At 36.4% G+C, this 19,773-nt stretch overlaps 1 protein-coding gene across 5 annotated transcripts in view; it reads right to left on the reverse strand.

Annotated features, from left to right (window-relative positions):
- Window positions 1-281: 281 nt before the first annotated feature.
- PRP4K (pre-mRNA processing factor kinase PRP4K) overlaps window positions 282-19,773 on the reverse strand; it is a 50,543-nt gene continuing 31,051 nt past the window's right edge. Inside the window, exons 8-20 of one of the 5 annotated variants that reach the window (XM_084620914.1) lie at window positions 17,511-17,601; window positions 16,649-16,796; window positions 15,536-15,673; window positions 12,942-13,095; window positions 6,983-7,097; window positions 6,261-6,412; window positions 5,560-5,646; window positions 3,593-4,345; window positions 3,037-3,082; window positions 2,427-2,512; window positions 2,054-2,160; window positions 1,572-1,617; window positions 282-473 (exon numbers count right to left, since the gene is read on the reverse strand). In XM_084620914.1, coding sequence (XP_084477040.1) covers window positions 4,142-4,345; window positions 5,560-5,646; window positions 6,261-6,412; window positions 6,983-7,097; window positions 12,942-13,095; window positions 15,536-15,673; window positions 16,649-16,796; window positions 17,511-17,601 — 1,089 coding nt within the window. In that variant the 3' untranslated portion in view covers window positions 282-473; window positions 1,572-1,617; window positions 2,054-2,160; ... (1 more) ...; window positions 3,037-3,082; window positions 3,593-4,141. Of the gene's footprint in view, window positions 474-1,571; window positions 2,513-3,036; window positions 3,083-3,592; window positions 4,346-5,559; window positions 5,647-6,260; window positions 6,413-6,982; window positions 7,098-12,941; window positions 13,096-15,535; window positions 15,674-16,648; window positions 16,797-17,510; window positions 17,602-19,773 lie in introns of all 5 variants that reach the window. The other 4 variants (XM_084620915.1, XM_084620913.1, XM_084620912.1 and 1 more) reach the window with 4 other exon arrangements.

The following is a 19,773-nucleotide window of genomic DNA, read 5'->3' on the forward strand; positions in this document are numbered from 1 at the left end:
AAATCCTGTGCACTATTACCCCACTTTACAGATGGGGAACTGAGGCACAAAGAGACTAAATGACTCTTGCTCAAGGTCACACAGAAAGTGTGTGATGGAGCAGGTAACTGAACACCTCTGGTACCTCAGTGCTGGCCTAAACTCAAGCAGAGAAAACGGAATCTGAAGAATGACACTGGCATGTTATGATTTAGTGTATGCAAGTATTTGAAAAAAGTATTTTAAAGCTTTATATTATCAACATTATAAACAGAGCAAAAGTAAAAAACACAAAATGCAAATAAGTTCCAAAATCTTATTTTATTAACTTGAAGCAATTGCCACTTTGAACATTTGCTGCTATAACTATGAGTTACAGTTGATGACTTAATACACTGTAGAAGATTAAGTTATATCTCCTGCATTCTCACAGAATGATCAGCCTTCTGGATCAATATATTCAAAGGTTCTTCAGAGGTTTACGGCCACTTACCCTATATATGGATGGAAAAACATTATTAAAAGATGTGACGATTCAAAATCAAAATTCATTAACAATTTTATTTTAAAATGGTTTTCAATTATGTCAACCTATATGTATTCACCTAAGCAACATACATAACAAATATAAGTAGTAAAGAGATTTTTTAATATACATTCCCACTGCATTTAATTCTCATCAGGGGGCCCAGATTCAAAAGCACTTTTAGTTTGTTTTTTGCTGATTTTCAGTCACCATGAGACACAGATCATGGGTTAAATGCTTGGGTTCAGCCGAGTTTCACGTCGCACAGGGCCTGAGGTGTGGAGGCAGCAAATATAGCTGTATACCACCCTCATCCAAAAGCCAACTGCAAATGGCAGCTTCAGGGATTCTTCTATTTTGTACCAGTTTGCCACAGCTGGGAATCAGCAGAGTTCAGCACCACTCCAGTCACACATCCAACTCTCCCCTACACTAAAGGTTGAGAGGGAGAGGCGTGGCAAATAGGTAACTATGTCTCTATACCACTCAGGAATCTTCCATGCTGGGGGAACCATTTAGCTGGATGCTCAAGCCAGAATTACAACTCCTTTGTTCTGCCAGAAAAGCACAAAGGGAGCTGGAGGAGGGCCAAGGACCAGGATCCACTTGTTTTTCAACAATTTCTCATAACCCACCTCCCTAGTTACAATGTTTGCTCTGTTGGCTAAAGGTAAGTAAGAGATAGTATTAGCATATATAATGCATGTGCTACAATAAAATATGGGAACAAAATTTTGTATCCTCTTCTAGTAAAATCTTAAAAACGTCAGTGATGCTAAAATATATATATTTTACCGTCAAATTTGGTTGACTCCTTCCTAAAGGAAAAGTATCATACCCAATATTTCTCTTACAAGAAGAAAGCAAACAGATACAGTATTGTGTATCTTCCTACATTTGATCACAACAAAATCACATCGACCAGAAATGAAACAAGCACATCTTACATATAAATACCATCACAACAGAACTATTCTTAAAATTACCAATAGTGCTAATGAATGCTGTAAACAGAAAGATTAGACAGACATAAAAAATATTTTCATATCTTTTATAGGACAGAAACCTTTGTTCATGTCTTCTGGTGGTCATCATCTTCTTTTGAGCGGCACCTACAACACAAAGAACAAGTAAACGAGCAACTTTATTCTTCTTTAGAATAGTTTTTAAAAGTTCTGTAGGTATAAGGTGCATTGTTTCTATTGGAGTTGACAACTCATTTCATTATTCTTAAATAGGGATACAAAATAATAGTCAAAATCAACAGAAACAATAGGATTTCACTACATCTGTGTAAAATTGCCACCAGAAGTGCTGGATATGTTATAGGCGTCACCAGAACAGTGCAAATTTCTTTGTGTGGAATTAACTAAGTATCTAGTTCTTCATTTCAGTAAGAGTGAAATCTGCATTCTATTTCCTGTATGAACAAGAAACTTAATACGTTGAAGTAGGAACAGATTTACTTTTCATTAAAAATGAAAATAAAAACTGAGAAAAGACAGGTTGAAGGTTCAAAATAGGCATGTAACATCACCCATCACCTGCCTGCTTTGTAGTTCATTACATCTCCTTGGTGGGGAACACCCCACCAGCAGAATGACTGCTTAGTCTCATTTTCCATCCTTGATTGCACTAAGTGTGCATGTTTGTGCCTAGATGGATAAAGAAGTCCTATTTACAATTTGAAACGGGTATTACAAAAAAACCCCTGAATCCCTGTTTTTTCTATACCTTTTATGCAAATAATAAATGGAAATAAAAAGATGCATTTTTTATTGTCTCAAATTATATTTAAAACATCAGTATGGACTGGAAAAGTTTGATTCTGGATTCTTCATGTTGCATAACTAACTCAAATGTTTCAAACTATTTTTAACTGGTTGCTAAATGTTTATCTACACATGCTGTCAGAAATAACCTTGTTAGGAAGGTGAAGTTGGTGTCTCATCAAATCAGACCCATGGAGTAGGCGTAGAGTGGCCTGTGCCTCGCTTTCCTTTCTCTCTTTCAGCACCATCAAAAGGAAAAGTGAGAAAAATAGCACAAACATTAGTTAAAGCCTGAATTCAATCATATATCCTACAGGAATAATTTCATAACAATGAAAGCAGATAGACAGTATCTGTAGGTTTTTGGTTTGTTTTCTTTCTTTTACAATGATGATAATTAGAGATCTAATTAATGTAGTCTAATATCGCCTTCCAAAGATCATAACTTTTAATAATCCCTTTAATTAAAGGATTTACAGAAAAATGAAGGGTTTCTTCTTACGTATTACCTGATTTACCAGCACTGAAGACAAAATCTTTTAAAAATGGCTACAAATGCCTTGTTCACAAAAGACTTTATTATCTAATGATGCATACTGAAAACATACAGAAATCTGCATGGTCCACTTTACATGCAGCAGAACAATCTTCACTTTACAATAAGTGAGTGTCAACTGTTTTATGCAAGAGACAACACTGTCACATTTCTTAAAGAAAAGCTTCATTTACAAAAGAAATAAAAGGTAAAGAAGCAATTACCGCTTTTAAAAAGCAGCTGCTTTGTTCAAGAGTGGAAGGTTTATGCCTGTATTGAAAGACAACATGATCACAAATAATGAAAACAATGAACAAATGAAACACTTTTAGCATAAAGCAGTACACTTTCAAAATGACATACAAATAGTTAAAAATTTCATTATGTTGTCTATCTATCCTTTAGATATAAGGTCTTTCAGAATCAGATCCCAACATATGTAATTAGTAAATGAAAACTCTTCTGTAAGTATTGGTTCTATGTCATAGTGAACTATATTTAACAAAATGTATACAAAGTCTATAGCAAGTTGATTAAAAAAATTAAAGTAATAAGAACAGTACACTGAAGGCGCTCTATCCATCAAGTGCGCATTCTCCAAATTTTAAATGTGATGAACAGAACAGAAGTCGTAACTATGCCACAGTTGCAATGCCAGAAAATAAAACATCATTTATCAAACATGCAGGGAATTCTGCCATAAAGCTATTGTCTCTCATTTGTCAGTTGTTCCAGTAAAATAACATCTTAAACACCGGTGATGTTGATGGTTTAGCTTACCTTCAGTGTACTGAAAGTTGTACACAACCTGCTTTAAAAGAGGAGACCATCCCTGCAGGCAGGCTCAAGAAGGAACAGACCCCCTTCGGCACTGACTACACCAAGGGCATGCTGCTGTGGCCTGCACACACACACCTAGGAAAACGTGAATATAAACAGCATTTATGCTGGCCATTTTTTAAAGACAAAAATGAAGCCAAGTCTGCTAAAAACAAATCAACCACCCAGTATTACTGTTCTTTTATAACAAGCTTTTTTTTTTTTTTTTTTTTATAATATATGAACTGCAACCATATACATTAGCATTGTACTTGTGTGCAGTCTTGGCAATTAAAACAGTTCTACAGTGAAAATTTTCACATAAGACACAAACAGAATTACTCTAACATTTCTAAAAGAAATATCAGCCTTGGTGTTAATTCAAATATATCATTCTTCCTTAACTTTGCAGGGGAAATATTTATGTTTATATACATTAATAAACTGCTGTGAAATTTCTTCAGTCTTTGTATCTTAACTACTCAAACCCTTTGGACTTCTTCATCTGAATTAAATTTTTTCCTGGATGAAGGCATGTTGCAGAGCCTGGTTGATGCTAATCCGTTTGGCTGGGTCTAACATTAGGATCTGGTCCAACAAGTCCTTTAGCTGATGTACTTTTTTCCGCTGGTCTTCAGGGAGTCGTTGGCACCCAATTAAGTCTGCTAACAGGTCCTTGGTTGGATTAATGGTGCTCATGACAGTAACTTTTTCCTAATATAAAAAGTGCAACCAACATTTACTTCTACATAAATTAGCACAGTTAATAAAACCACTATGAGCACAGTAACAAGCACATATTCCAGTTAAAGAACTCACTCTCTCTCTGATGTTATTCCTCCTAAATTTACTGCTGTCCAACACAAATTTAGTGTTGTAACTCTTATTACTGTAAATGTTACTTAAAGAAATACTGAAAATTGAACGTAAGACTAGTAAATGTGCTTTATGCCAAATGCATTCATTTTCTTGCACATCTCATTTAAGATCCGCTTCTCTTCATTTGAGACTCAGTGGATTAGTATATTGAGAATTCTAAGTGAGAAAGCATGTTCTATATTTGCCAATTTGACGCATTCTTAGGGTGCACTCTAACATTCAGTGGTACACACTATAATCCCTAGGGGCATATTTACCCTACAAAATTATGTTGGCCTAAATTACGTCGGTATACAGCCATCACAGTCATTGAATTGCTTTTGTAGTCCACACTATGCTCCTTGTGTTGGTGGTGCATGTCCTCATCAGAAGCGCTTGTACTGACTGTACTGTCAGTATGGGATGGCTTCTGAAAGCCAGTAACAGTCGATGTAAGCAACACAATATTTATACTGACGCTGCATCGACCTAACTACATCGATACTGACTCTATGCCTCTTGTGGAGGTGGTTTTTAAGTTGGGATAGTGGGGCAGTTATGTTGAGGAAGCGAAATTTTAGCATAGACACGTACATAGTTATAATTGAAGTAAGCTGGTTTGCGTCGACCTAACTCTGTAGTGTAGACCAGGCTTAAGGGAGTATTCTATAACAAACATTTCACATAAAAGTTGCACATTTTCTAATTTTAATAAAACAAAGGAAGGCAGCAGCATTAAGATTTATTCATAATTTCAAGTTAAGTTTATTGAAAGTTAAATTATATGAAGGAGTGCACTCAGTTTATGATTGAGAATAACCAGATTTTTTTAAAAATTAAAATACAAAGCCTGAGGGAAATTCCCTGTTGCTAGAACATAATTTAACCTATCACAATAAACTCTCTGCATTCTGCAGGGGAAAAAAATATTTTAAACAGCCTTCACAATGTATCTTGGTACTAATTAGGACATTAATTAATAGGGCATTAATTACTGAATTTCATAAACATTATTATAGTTAAAAAACTTTTTAAAAAATTATAGTTCAGTTAGTCCATTTAAAACTTACCCTTTCTGTTACTTTGTCTACTTCTATATACATGAAGTTGAGATTTTGATCGAAGTGTTGATCTTTGAATACACCTTTTCGGATCATCTGAAAATAAAACAGAGGCAAGAGTTTTGTACAGTTTTTTGTCTTGAAAACTTCAGACTCATCATAACTGAAGATTACATCTACTGCCTTACAGTAATATGAATTACTTAACAATTTTAACACTTGTTCAGAGAACAGCGAGAAATGACTAGAACATAAGAACAGCCATACTGAATCTGACCGATGGTCTATCCAGCCCAGTATCCTGTCTTCTGACAGTGGCCAATCTCAGGTGTTTCAGAGGGTATGAACAGAACAGGTAATCATCAAGTGATCCATCCCCTGTCGCCCATTCCCAGCTTCTGGCAAGACTAAACTGAATAAAACGTCACTCAAACCAGTTGGATAACACACACAGTTATTCTCCGTTTACTTACGTGTTTTATTTTTTCAGGTCGGTGTATAAAAGAGGTTTCTGCTTTCACTTAACACATATAGTCTAAGAAAAAGAAGTCATGTACTTTCACGTCATAAGATTTATAATCAATACAAATTCTACAGTCAAAAGGTTGTTATATGCTGGCTTTTAAGACATCAAACCAAATTCAGTGTTTACTATGATGCCCATTACTGCAATTTCATATGAGATTTTAAACAGTTTACACATTTCTTACCTTGTTTGGCATCTTTCCTTTGAGGTCCATGGCAAGTTTCAACATATGGTTATTGGTTTTGCCAGGAAACAGTATTTTTCCTGTATAAAGTTCATATAACGTGCAGCCTACTGACCACATATCTATACCATAATCATAGATTTTTCCTATAACTGAAACAGAAGAGTTTTCTGATTATATCAGTTAATATCACAAAAGCAGGCATAAACATAACATCCCGCAAGAGCAAAAAGATCCTGTAAACCCTGATTTAGGAACTACCTTAAAACTCATATTCCTAAGAAGAATAAAGTATCAAAGGAAGAGAAAGAAAGTCTTTCCATTTTCCCATGACAGTGGGCTTTAACTGTATCTTGCCCTGGCCACCACAAAATAAAAAACAGTGGAAACTGTCAACCAAAATTACCCCTCCCCCCTGGAAAGGTCATGTGAGCTTCTGCTCACCAAAGTCCGTCTGTTCTGCCTCTGCAACATCTCAAATCCCTGCCCGACTAGGACCAAACAATGAGCATCTCAAGCTCTCTTTCACCAGATGCTAGTGTGTTCTGCTACTGATAGATCGCGGGACTGGCTACATTAAGATTATTGTTTTAACTTTGGTTTTAGTTTTTAGATTATCTATGAAGCATCAATGTTCCAAATACATATGGCCATGTATGATAATTACCAGTCAAGTATTTACGTAATTTAAATACCGAGAGAAATACGTCAGATAAACTTACTAATTTCAGGAGCTCGATAAAATCTACTGACAAGATATGGTGTGATGTCATTATCTGCAACATGTGAAGCTGATCCAAAATCACAAAGCTTTAATATGGTTTTAGATTCATTCACCTGCAAATTAAATAAAAGCTTTACTGGCACAGTGACAGTACACAGATTGTCACTGATGCTGTGATAGTACATAAACTGTCACACACCAGTAACAAGACAATCTCAAATCATCCAATAATCCCCTTAACTAACTTTAACATTTGTTCCCCTTACTCTATCTTGGTTCCTCGTATTCTAATGAAACTGTAATTCCTTCTTAAACTGGAAATGACAATGAATGGCACTACATCATAAAAACTACTGACTTTAAAATTCATTTTTACTGATCAATATGACTAATTTTACAGTTGTTTATCTATAAACTGAGAGACTATTAAATAACATTTCCAAATTTATATTTTCTCTCTACTTATATCAAATGCATGCGCTATTAGCCCACCAAAAATAATCAGTTAACATGATTGACAAAAAAAAATTAAAACCATGGACAAATATGTCCAAGAACTGTGTGTTCAATTTTTTTAAAAAAAAGATTTCTTCTAGGTACACAGTAAGAATGACACCTGGTGAGAAAGGCTGGAATCTGCTCCCCAGGCTGCCATTCTTGAGCCCGAACAATGTGCAAGATTAATAAGTGAAGATTATTTACATTCAAATGTGTCTTCAAAAGAAACATACACAAATTCTGAGCTGGCACAAACTCAGAGTGCGCCTCCCCCAAATACAGAACCAATACACATTTCAAATAGTAGTAGAGTCCTAGTCACTCTTCCCCGTCATCAGAGAAATGGCTCTTCCTTGCCATATTTGGCTTGATCAAAAGTTGGTCATATAAAAGGTCCTGAGGATCCCCTAAATCTTCACCAATCTACTTCTCTAGAGCAGAGTTTCTCAAACTGGGGGTCTTGACCCAAAAGGAGGTTGCAAGGCTATTGGGATCATTTTTTCCCTTGCCTCACAGCTAGGCAGCCGAAGAGCAGTGGCTGTTGGCTGGCCGCCCAGCTCTGAAGGCAGTGCTGCTGCCAGCAGCAGTGCAGAAGTAAGTGGGGGAACGATATGGTTACTTAGCTCTGTAGGGATCTGCACTGATGCAGTGAAAGTTATGTCCAGTACCAAGGGTGGGGTGGGGAAGGTCATCACAGCCTGAAATATTTTCAAAGCAGGGCCCAGCAAAAAAGAAGTTTGAGAATCCCTGCTCCAGAGAATTAGACAGGGTAGCAGCCTGCGCAGAACTAGACAACATTCCCTGTCTGAAGATCAGTCCAGAATGTGCTCATGTAATGAAGGCACATAATTTTCCACTCAGAGCGCAAGAGAGTCACTTCTGCAATGCAGCCAAGTTCCAATGATCCCAAGAACAGAGCAAACAAAAGTCACTTCCATACCTGGATAGCATGAACTGCAGCACTCAGCTCTGTTGCCAATCCAGAGAACTGGCTAAAATTCTCACTCTCTAAATCTGGTATTCATATATCAACTTACTGTGTCAGTAATAACAATGCACATCGGAATTAGTACTTATTAGCTAATTAATATTACATAGTTCATGTCATTTTTTGGGTAAATATTCTTATAGCTGGAAACATACAGCCTCTATTAGATTACCACACCACCAATAAGACTTAAATACCTCATATTAAATGAAATGAATCAACTATAAGGACTAGCCAAAAAAAATATTCTACAAAGTTTTAGACTGTTTGGAATAGAATTCATGCCTCCAATACAAAGTTAGAACATTTGTTGAAGTCATTTACGAACATTAGTATTCATTTTGTATGTACTGTAATAAAATTTAGAATCTTTAATATGAAAAAATATTCCAGTAGGACATATATATATTCAAGTAGTCAAAAAACATGTTATTTTATTATTTGTTATATTATTCAGCTTTCACAAGTTGAACAGGCATTTGCTAAGATTAAAGCAATGCACTTCACTACTTTTCACACAAGTTTAAGTACGAGACCGCACTGCACTCCAGAGATTAACTTTACAGTCACTCGCCTCTGGAATTTTTTGATAGCAGGATTTTCTCTCAGAAAAAAGGGGTAAAGTTGCATGTGCATGTAGTTTTTTGTTTCTGTTTGTAGAATGAATGGAAAAGTGAAAACTAACTTTTATACACTGAAAAAAGCAAAATTCTAAATTGAGCCAGAACTTCTAGTATGACTAATACAAAAAACACCAAAGGGAAAAAGCATACAAGAATTTCTGAAGTTCTATTCAGAAATATTTGCGAATGCTGGAGATGACCCTGAATAAACTGAAGATATCATCATAAAGGTGAGAACTTTATTTTTCTATTAGAACACATTGTCCTGTATGTGTGTGTAAATGGTTGGATGCCATAGAGAATTCCTTTATCAAAATGAGGATCGCACTGATGGCTTGGATCGCTATAATTTCTAGGGGTTGCTGACAACTCATAAAAGGACATTACTTTTTTTTTTTTAAATCATACTTGGATGGGAAATGAGGCCTTAAGATCTTTCACAGTTTGATTTCCTTTTTTGAAAGGGTGCACTTAAGGCTTCTTGGGCAGACAAACTGAAAGACAGAATGCTTATTTTAGGATTCCTTACGTAAAGCCTTTGTTTTTCACAAAGAGGTCTAAAGATTAGCTTTAAAATATTTGAACAGTTGTATTCTTACTCATGTGGGCAATTTTTAAAACTCAATATTTTAACTATGTTATAGGTGGAAACCTCTTTCAGTCATTGAGTAAATAGGAAATTTTAGAAATAGAGAAAGTCTTAAGTTCTTGCCTGCTCACTTTTTTCAGACATCTATTTGGTTAAAATGATTATACTACATTGTTAAATTTATTACAGATTATTTCAACCATGCTAATAAGAGATATAATCATCTTGGGGGAAAAAAAATCTACTCTCATTTTGTGGCTGGACAGACCACAGATTAGTTAAGCCAAGCTCAAACTTTGTAGGGAACATAGAAGAAAGTCCTGATTGAACCTTAAAATGTATAATATAACCTGTCAATCTGAGCACTTAAATTGGTTTCTGGATACTTGTGTGGAGAGCTAGAATAGGAGTTTTTGGACTTATTCCATTTAACTTAATCCTCTTCATTATTTCAAGTCTTTATAATCCTTTATAATACTATTATAAGTCATGCTTCTAAGCACTGACATTATTTCTTAGTTGATGCTTTCAAGAGAACAGAGGGAAGCCATCCATCAGTTCAAATTAGTCAGACTTCTCACCTTAGATAACATTAAGGGAACAATTCAGATTTCCCTCAGGGGATTCTAACTCAATATATTTGATTTTTAAAAATGTATTTAAGAAAAGCAAAGTTATTTTAACACAGTTCAGCCAGAGAGAGATGTATCATATCTATAATATAGTCGGGTTAGAAAAGATTAATCTCTTTGAACAGTCAAATTAAACAAGATAATTAGGCAAACTGGATTTTCCATTCATGCAAGCTCAGAATTGGGAGGGAAGAATCAAGTTAACCCTAGCTGTGCCTTAGGGCTTGTCTACAGTTATAGCGCTGCTCTAGCACTTAGTGAAGACGCTACCTATGCTGACAGGAGAGAGCTTGCGCCGTCTACACTGGGGACTAGGTTGGTATAACTACATCACTCAGAGGTGTGGATTTTCCACACCTCTGAATGACATGGTAATATCAACAAAAGTTTGTAGTGTAGACCAGTGGTTTTCAACTTGTGGTCAATGGACCTTTGGGGATCCACAGAATACATCTAAGTATCAGAGGGTAGCCGTGTTAGTTTGTATCCACAAAAACAACAGGGAGACTGGTGGCACCTTAAAGACTAACAGATTTATTTGGGCATAAGCTTTCTTTGGTAAAAAACCCACTTCTTCAGGGTGCATCTGAGAAGTAGGTTTTTTACCTATGAAAGCTTATGCCCAAATAAATCTGTTAGACGTATTCTCAAAAACAATAGGGAGTCTGGTGGCACCTTAAAGACTAACAGATTTATTTGGGCATAAGCTTTCATAGGTAAAAAACCCACTTCTTCAGATGCACCCTGAAGAAGTGGGTTTTTTACCCAAGAAAGCTTATGCCCAAATAAATCTGTTAGTCTTTAAGGTGCCACCAGACCCCCTGCTGTTTTTGAGAATACGTCTAAGTTCACAAAGGGGTCTGGCACCTCCATTAGAAATTTTTTAGGGGTCCGCAAATGAAAAGAGGTTGAAAACCACTTCTGCAGACCAAGCCTAAGTTAACTTGACCATTAAAAACAGCTTTTTAACACGTGTTTTTACAGAAACAGAGCCAAATTTGTTATTGGAGGCTTCAAAGAAGTTATACTACATATAAATTTGGCCCTCTCTCTATCTTTTTTTTTTTTTTTTAAACGGCCAGGGTATAAATTTAAGACCCTGTATGGCCCTCAAGTCAGTTATTTGCATAAAACTCAAGGGTAGAATATGGTTTTTACTTATTAAACTTTCAGGTATTCTCTATTATTTGTTCAGTATCTTATTGTTCTACTCAGCATCCCTCCATGAAAAAATAAGCTCACATTTAAAGCTACTTATTTCTGCCCTTTGTTGCTTTCTTAATTTTGTTTCTCTACCTTCCCATTCTTTTATTCTCCTTCTGTCTATCCCCTGCATTTCTTTCCCTATAGCAATTCCAAATTCCTACTTTTAGAGTTTTGCGTCCACCCCCTCCCATCCACTAAAGTAATCAGCAGTTACATAGTTAATGTTATTATTTAAAATACCATGATTATGCTTTAGAGCAGCAGTTCTCAAACTGAGAGTCAGGACCCCAAAGTGGGTCGCGACCCCATTTTAATGGGGTTGCCAGGGCTGCCGTTAGACTTGCTGGGGCCCAGGACTGAAGCCCAAGCCCAAAGTCTGAGCCCAAGGGCTTCAGCCCTGGGCGGTGGGGCTCAGGTTACAGACCCTGCTGCCTGGGGCTGAAGTCCTGGGGCTTCTGCTTTGGCCCCCGGACCCAGTGCAGTGGGGCTCAGGTGAGCTCAGGCTTTGGTCCTCCCTCCTGAGGTCGTGTAGTAATTTTTGTTGTCAGAAGGGGGTCGTGGTGCAATGAAGTTTGAGAACCTCTGCTTTAGAGTTAACACCCCAATAGGATTAATGAAGGATAACAAGGAGTTAATGGATCCTAGATATTGTTTCAAATTGATGCACACTCAAAAGACAGTTAATTGCTTACACTAGGTTCATATTTAGGTTATTTTCACAACCAGGAAGACTAGAAACTTACATTTTTAAGTAAGTGAAAGCTCAGATTCTGTAGGATTTGAATCTGTCATATGGCCCACAAATACATCAAGTGAACCAAAAGCAACCTGTGTTCTGGTGTTTAACTCCCATGACGCTATGCCTATCCTCTGCTGCAAGGGTACAGGGAAGAGAGTTTAAGGAGTCTTTCCCACTTCCCTCATACGAACAAAAGGAATCATCTCAATTTAGAGCCAGCTAGCATGTTTGGCTCTTGCAGCAGACATGTCTTTGCTAGCACACTCACAAAAAGGGAGCATTTTCTTCCATTATCTTTAAAGAAGTCAAAAATCTTTCTTATCAGAAAGAATGCTTCCTTACTTTGCAATACTGAAGCCCTCTTTTTAAAGAAGTATGAGTGGAACATGAAGGGGGATCTGGGCAGTCACTGTGCTGGTTTAAAGGATAAAATCCCAGGTTACCAGGTTATGTTTAGTGTTAAAGTTTTTTAATTGGAAGCAGAGAATATTTGATTGAATTACAGTTATTTTCTTATTTACTATTTATACCATGATGATTATATTTTGTCCTAATACAAAATCAAAAGCTTTTTTTCCGAGTAAAAGGATGACAAAATTTGGACTTTAAAATTCAGATAACACCCTTTTCAAACAAAAATGTATTTTGCACAGGCTGTCTTATAGTGTTAAATATTACTTACCAAAATATTGTCTGGTTTAATATCAGCATGTAGGATGTTACATCTCTTAAGTAGTTTTAATGCCAGGAACAATTGCTGGCTGTAGGACCGTACAGCTTTAATGTGGAGACCGACATCCTTTCCATACTTTTTCAGTACCTCTCGTAAATTCATACTATTTATGTATATAAAAATTATAGGAAAAATATTAAACAAGGAATAGCATATTTATATTTTAATTATCAATTTTAATGTATATAAACTAATTCTCTTTTAGGCAGTAGGAAAAAAATCACTTAAACCAGACCAACTTGAAATAGATTCCTTGTCATCAGGCCATATACTGAAATAGTAGCCAATCAGAGCAAGAGATGCTATACAGTTACTGACATGACTGTGCTTTTCTAACAGTTATGCAACTTCATTAGGATTCACGGAGGGTCTCATTTGTGTAAAAACTATGATAGTTTCTCAACAGCTGTATGGTCTTTTGTAAATTTTCTCAAGGGACAAAATAGGGCAGGAAAACATATTGACTGGGACTTGGGGAGGAGAAATACAGAAGTTGAGGTGGCCATGTTGGTTGTTGGCATAGGCAAATAGATTGGCTAATATTTATCAAACTAGCAGATCAAAGGGACTTAACAGCCAAATACAGCAGAGAATTTGAGGACAAAAAGATTTCTGCATGCTGATAACTTTTGGGTGCTCCATAAAACAACATCCTTTGGTCTCAGGTTATTAGTCTATTGTGACACGCTGTACCTCCAAGTAGCATCCTGCAACTTCCATATTCATCATTCATATATGGTTGTGATATTTAAAACAAAGCATGCATTGTAAGATCTCATATGAAAGGTCACGATCCACTGAAACCCACTGTTCTGTCAGAATATGTATATCATTAGAGTGTATGAAGTTATGAGATTTGCTGCATGGCTGTTATTGAAATATGTTGTAAGTTTGCAAGTTGTCCACTGCTAGTTCTCCAGTGACAACAAAGGAGGTGACCAACACCTGGACAGGCATTGAAAGACCATTAATGAGCAGGGGAGTTGTAATCAAGGGATTTACAATGCTGTAAGAGGGCTGAGCAAGCATCACACAATGGGAGATTGCTCAACTTGGTGACTCAGCAAAGCCCACAAGGACATGTCTCAGCCAGTGTTTTCCAGGCACATGACTGAGGATATAAAATAAGGGAGAGTGGCATCATGCTTTTACCCTTCTCCTCCCCAACCTACACTGGAAGCAACAAGAATGCTGGGAAGACAAAGACTTGAACTGAGGAGATTGGTCCCAGGCTAAAAGGGGAAGCCTGTACATTAAGATCTGTGGCCTACCTACAATATCCAGTGGGTGAGAAAAACTGCTTGATCCAAATAGTACCTAGTCTAACAAGGTTTAAGATTTAGACTACACACTTACCTTTTATTTTCTTTGGTAACTATCTCTGACCTTTTGTGCCCACCACTTATAATCACTTCAATTCTATCTTTCTGTAGATAAATCTGTTTTATATTTTACCTAAAACAGTGTGTTTTGGTTAAAGTGCTTGGGAAATCTCAGCTGAGTTTACAAAGGCTAGTTTGTGTCCTCTCCACATTGAGGGAGGGGCAGACTGGGCAATGCACTTATACTGGTTAGGCTTCTGACCAGGGCAAGATGATACAGTTCTGGGGTGCAAGGCTGGGGGATTGGGAGATTTTCTGGTGGCTTTCTCTGTGTGATTTGAGAGGGGCTCAGGGAGCATTCACACAACTTAGCTAGGTGTGGGGCTCCACATGCTGTTGTACTGAGTGATAACAGTGCCTGGAGGGGTTTGTTGCTTGTCACTAGCAAAGGAGTGTGAGAGACAGCCCAGAGTTGAGAGACAGCTAAAGAGTTAAGAGGGCACAGCAGTGCCCCAGTTCCAAGGTATACCCCAGGGATCCCGTCACAGTATACAATTATTACTTCATAAACCTCAATATTACTTTCCCCAGGATACATGGAAAATTACTTGATTGTACACATACAAAGCTTAGGATTCATAGTACTCTGATAGTCTTGGTGTAGAAATGTAACCCCAAAAGAGTTGCATAGTACACATTTTTGAGTCCACTGTCATAAAATACAAAGTACAGAATCTAGTCTGTCACAAGAAATCTGAACATTTATACCATTTTGGAGGAAAAATTAAAGGTTGAATCACTCTATTGATTGTTTTTCTCTGAATGTATCCTACATGGTTGTATACACACAGGTAACATGTCCTCAGACATACTTAGCAAATGATATGAATGCATTCTGAACCTCTGAAACCATCCCAGATGAAGAAGGAACTATGAATGTTAGGAAAGAAAAATATAGTGGTAAAAAGAATTGCCAATTGTCCGGACCAGATGTCACCCTGACATTGTCATTTTAAGTAGATTAAAATAGTGTGGTGGTACTCGGTATATTTGTGAATCAGTTTTTGAACTGATTTCTTTAAGTAAGTTTACCGACATATTAAGAGCAGAATGTAAAAAGTCCAAATGTAAAGAAAATGTACAAGTTAAGAGTACAAAAGATTAAAATGCACTTAAATCTTCTTTCATTTTTGTACACAATTCAGTACATATTCATTTTACCTGAGTGGTTCAAATACCAGACAGAGGTGCTGTTTGTGATAAAAATGCCTGAACAATCGCAGACAATGAAATTTGTCATCTGGATCTGCATCATTGAGCTTCTTCAAAAATTCCAGTTCTTTGAGACCAGTTTTTTGCCTAAAAACAAAGAAATACATTTTGGGCCCAGAACTTATTGACATTCTATACATCACATCCAACATGAACATTATGTTGGCTGGCTCTCAAAAAGTTAGGAAGGCAGTAACAGTCTTATGGTTAACACATCCCTAAAAGTCAAAAGATCTGAGTTTTAGTCTCAACATCTATTGTCTTTGACAAATGACTGGACCTTTTTGTGTTTCATATGTCCATATAAAACCTCTCTTTGCCTTTTCCCATATGTAAAATGGAGGTAAGACTTCGCCCTACCACCCAGGGTTGTGAGGTTTGACTCAATGCTAGGTTTTGAGAGAGTTGCTGTTTAAAAAAAAAAAAAAAATCAATCCAATATCTATTTAACAAACTGTACTATACTTGTTAGCAGATCTTCTGCTGAATGGGTTGCACATGATACAGAGAGTTCACTTAATATTTAAATTCACATCCAGATTCACATTTAAATATAATCTGTGAGCTAATTAATGGAAAACAAAGTAACAAAATGAGAGACCGCTAGTTAAAACAGATAGGGGAGGTTTACACTGAAAATCCTCTTCATGGAGAAAGGAAAGAAAATTACAAAAGCAGTGAACTTTAAATTCACAGTATTGCAACTATGCTGGATAATATTGTTTACTGTAACATTTATATTACCCAACAAGGGACTCCAGCTCTCAAAAGAGCTGCAAATAATTTACTTTCCACGTAGGCAGAGTCTTACTCCTCTGATACCAAATATTTATTAAAATGTATAATTATGTAATCAATCGGATTTTGATTTCTATTGACTATGATAGACCTGAGTTTATTTCACTTGAAACATCAAGTGGGAATAAAACCAAGTACTGAAAGATTTTCTAGAAATTTTTTCAATACATATAATTAATAAGATTATTATTAGCCCCACCTTTATGATTAGATTATTAGTGCTGTAAATCCCATTATTTTACTATTTAACAAAACATGACTTACATAAGTTCATTGTTCCTGATTATTTTGACTGCCACTTCTTGGTTTGCTCTTGCCATATCTCTGGCTCGCACTACGTTACTGAAAACTCCCTGGCCAGTGTAACCATAAACATTGTAACGTTTATCTAGAACTTCACCTATGTTAACACCTAGGAAAGAAAATGAACAGGGAAATAAGATAAATTCTGAGCTACGTACACACACATAGAATAATTGAAAAAAAAATTTTCTGTATAGTTCTGAAAAAAACAAAAATACACAGTGCAGTCACTTAATTATTGTGTCAAGTCTACAGAGCTTTGTAGCTAGGTTTGTGGAAATTGTGGGGAAGTGAAACTGTGCTTCCTTTGGTCAGGAGTCTTTTCATAAACAATGTTAGAAGTTGCATGCCCATTTCACCCCATTACAAGAAAGGTTCTGTTGGTCTTTATTAACTGCTGCTGAGTTTAACATTGAGTAGTGAAGAAATGTGCTCACTGAAGCGCTTCCATTCTGAGTCCTGGGTGACAACTACAGCACGATGGGCATCAAGGTTCTTTTCATGCTGTTTTTCTTGGTTTCAGATCATGGCAAGCGTGCTGACGTAACCCTTCCTTCTGGAGGGAGGTCTCATGGCTGTAAATAACTTTGGATAGGTTTTAATTTTACTTTGACTGTTAGATTCTGTGACACACCTGTGAGCAGTTTGGCAGAGCACTATAGTGCAGGAACATGCAGCTGCTTTGGGTGAGCCACACTTTAAGTGATGGCACTGTGGTATGCAATTTCAAAATAATTTTGCAGATCTTTTCAATAAGGTGCTTTTACATTTAGCAACCCTATTTTAGACAACAATATAAATTAAGTTGGCAAAAAATACTTACGATAATAGCCTTCTGCATCAGTCCAGTTATCCCTGAGATTGGGGTTTTCTTTGAAGTCTTTTCCAAAGCCAGCAGCCCTAAGACGAGCACTCTGAAATAAAGCAGAGAATTAGCTTTTTTATTATATTCAAAATACTTTTTTTGTATATAACTGCGATTTTTCATAACACTTACTTATGAAAACTAGAAATCCATTCAGTTATCTATCATCTCTTTCCTAACAAATATTCTTCTATTTCTACAGTTCAAATAATAAATTGACCTTTCAGGAAAGGAAGTATCAAACACACAATATCCCTTAAGCACCAATGTATGAGAATTATGAGAGAAAAATCAATAGAACTACTACTAAATATAGAGATACATAAAGCTTTTGTTGCTACCATAAGTAAAATTTAGTAAATCATTAATGTACACTCCTAGTAACACACAAGATTTGTGGTCTCTCCCCCAGCTTCTCGGAAAGTTTAATTGCAAAATACTACAGTGTCATATTATTTAGAGTTCGATATTTTTACCAAAAAATACTACAATATATTTATTAGTAAATTATCAATTATAAATAAAACTAAAATATAATTGTCAAAATTAGAAAAGGATATTCTGAGGTGGTGGTATGCTTGAATTTTTTGTGAAATTGCTTCTTACTTCATTCATAATGGATATTACTATCAATACTGTGAATCAGCAAGAGACAACTACAAGCAATATATAACCATCAATATCAGTATGACAAATTTAAAAAGTACAGCAGACTCTCGCTAGAGCGCGTGTCGCTATAGTGCAGATTCGCATATAGCACAGTCACGCCGAAGGATCCCAAATTTAAATATTTAAATTGGGATCCATGGTAATGAGGCCCCTGCTATAACACAGTCCCCGCGTTAACGAGGTACCGCGCATGGATCCCGAACCCCGCGTTCTAGCGAGGGTCCGGTGTATATACAAAACTAAAAAAGCACTTTCAATTAAGCGATAAGCATTTCCCTTCCAGAAACTGTCAACCATCTATAAGCTATTTTAAATGGAACAACATCAAGTACTTTCCTACATTTTATTTTTATTCTTTATCTCTATTGTTTACATCATGGTTGTAAAATCTTGAAAATAAAAATATTTTCCCAACAATTTTACCTTTTTTCCATTTTAAAGGGTTTTCTTTTGTTGTTAATGGAGTGGCACTACAATGGCTTTTTGTTATCCCCTTGTTTGTGGTGACATCACTTATAATTAAAGAATGACATTTGGTATGAATCATTAATTCCATGATTTTTATGTTTTGTTTCCTTAAAAGAAAAATCCATCCTTAACACATTTTGGGATGTTTGCATGTAAATAAGCAGGTCACTGAATGTACATGCAAACATGATGCTTTCAAAGCCCCAAATATCCCATTAGATTGCATGTATGTATTGTAAATTATTTAGTGAAAATACTGCAGAAATGACAACACTAAGGACTAAACTGATGTTTGCTATATGGGAGGCTGTGACAGAGTGCTGGGAGGATAAGTTAAGCAGTAATTAGCTGCCACACCTCCCAAAAGGAGGAGTGGAACATTTAATTATTTGATCAGACTTGAGGAGTGGGGAAGGCTCCAGAGCTAAGACACTAATTAACCCACTAGCTGAGAGGACAGTTAAAAAGCACTGGAAAAAAGAAATGAAAGAGGAGGAAGCTAGCAGAGCCCAGAGGACATAAGATCAGTGTGGTCAGATATTTCTCTCTCCCTTCCCCTGGAGAAAGGGCTAAGGACTGGAGAAAACTGTAGACAGAGTTGATACACAGGATCATGCTGGTGGTTTTGTGGAGATAATATAAATAAAACTCACAGTGGTGCTAACAAACAGAAAGCATCGAACACTGTGTGGGATCTCAGGTTAGAAGAGGAGCCTGCTCTGTTACAGAGGCACACATCCACCCTTTCAAACACTAAACCACCAGGACAACATGTGGTTTGTCCAAGTATGTATGTATGTCCAAGACAACAGCATACATGAAAGGAGGTAGGATGCTAAGTGCCACCTAAACTATGTCATGAAGATTGAGAGAAAATAAAAATATCCTGAACCTATAAGGAGAACCAAGTAATTGTAGATTAACTAAATCCTACAGCATTTTTCCAAAGGCAATGTTGTAACTACAAAACCCGTCTGTGACTAACAATCCTGTCACCTTTTTTCTGAGGTGACACTTACCATAATGCCCACCTCACTACATTTCCCAATTATGATGACAAACTTACAGTCCTATTTATGACATT

Source organism: Lepidochelys olivacea (genome assembly GCF_965140295.1).
Source record: "Lepidochelys olivacea isolate rLepOli2 genome assembly, chromosome: 2".
In the NCBI taxonomy this organism is placed as follows: domain Eukaryota; kingdom Metazoa; phylum Chordata; order Testudines; family Cheloniidae; genus Lepidochelys; species Lepidochelys olivacea.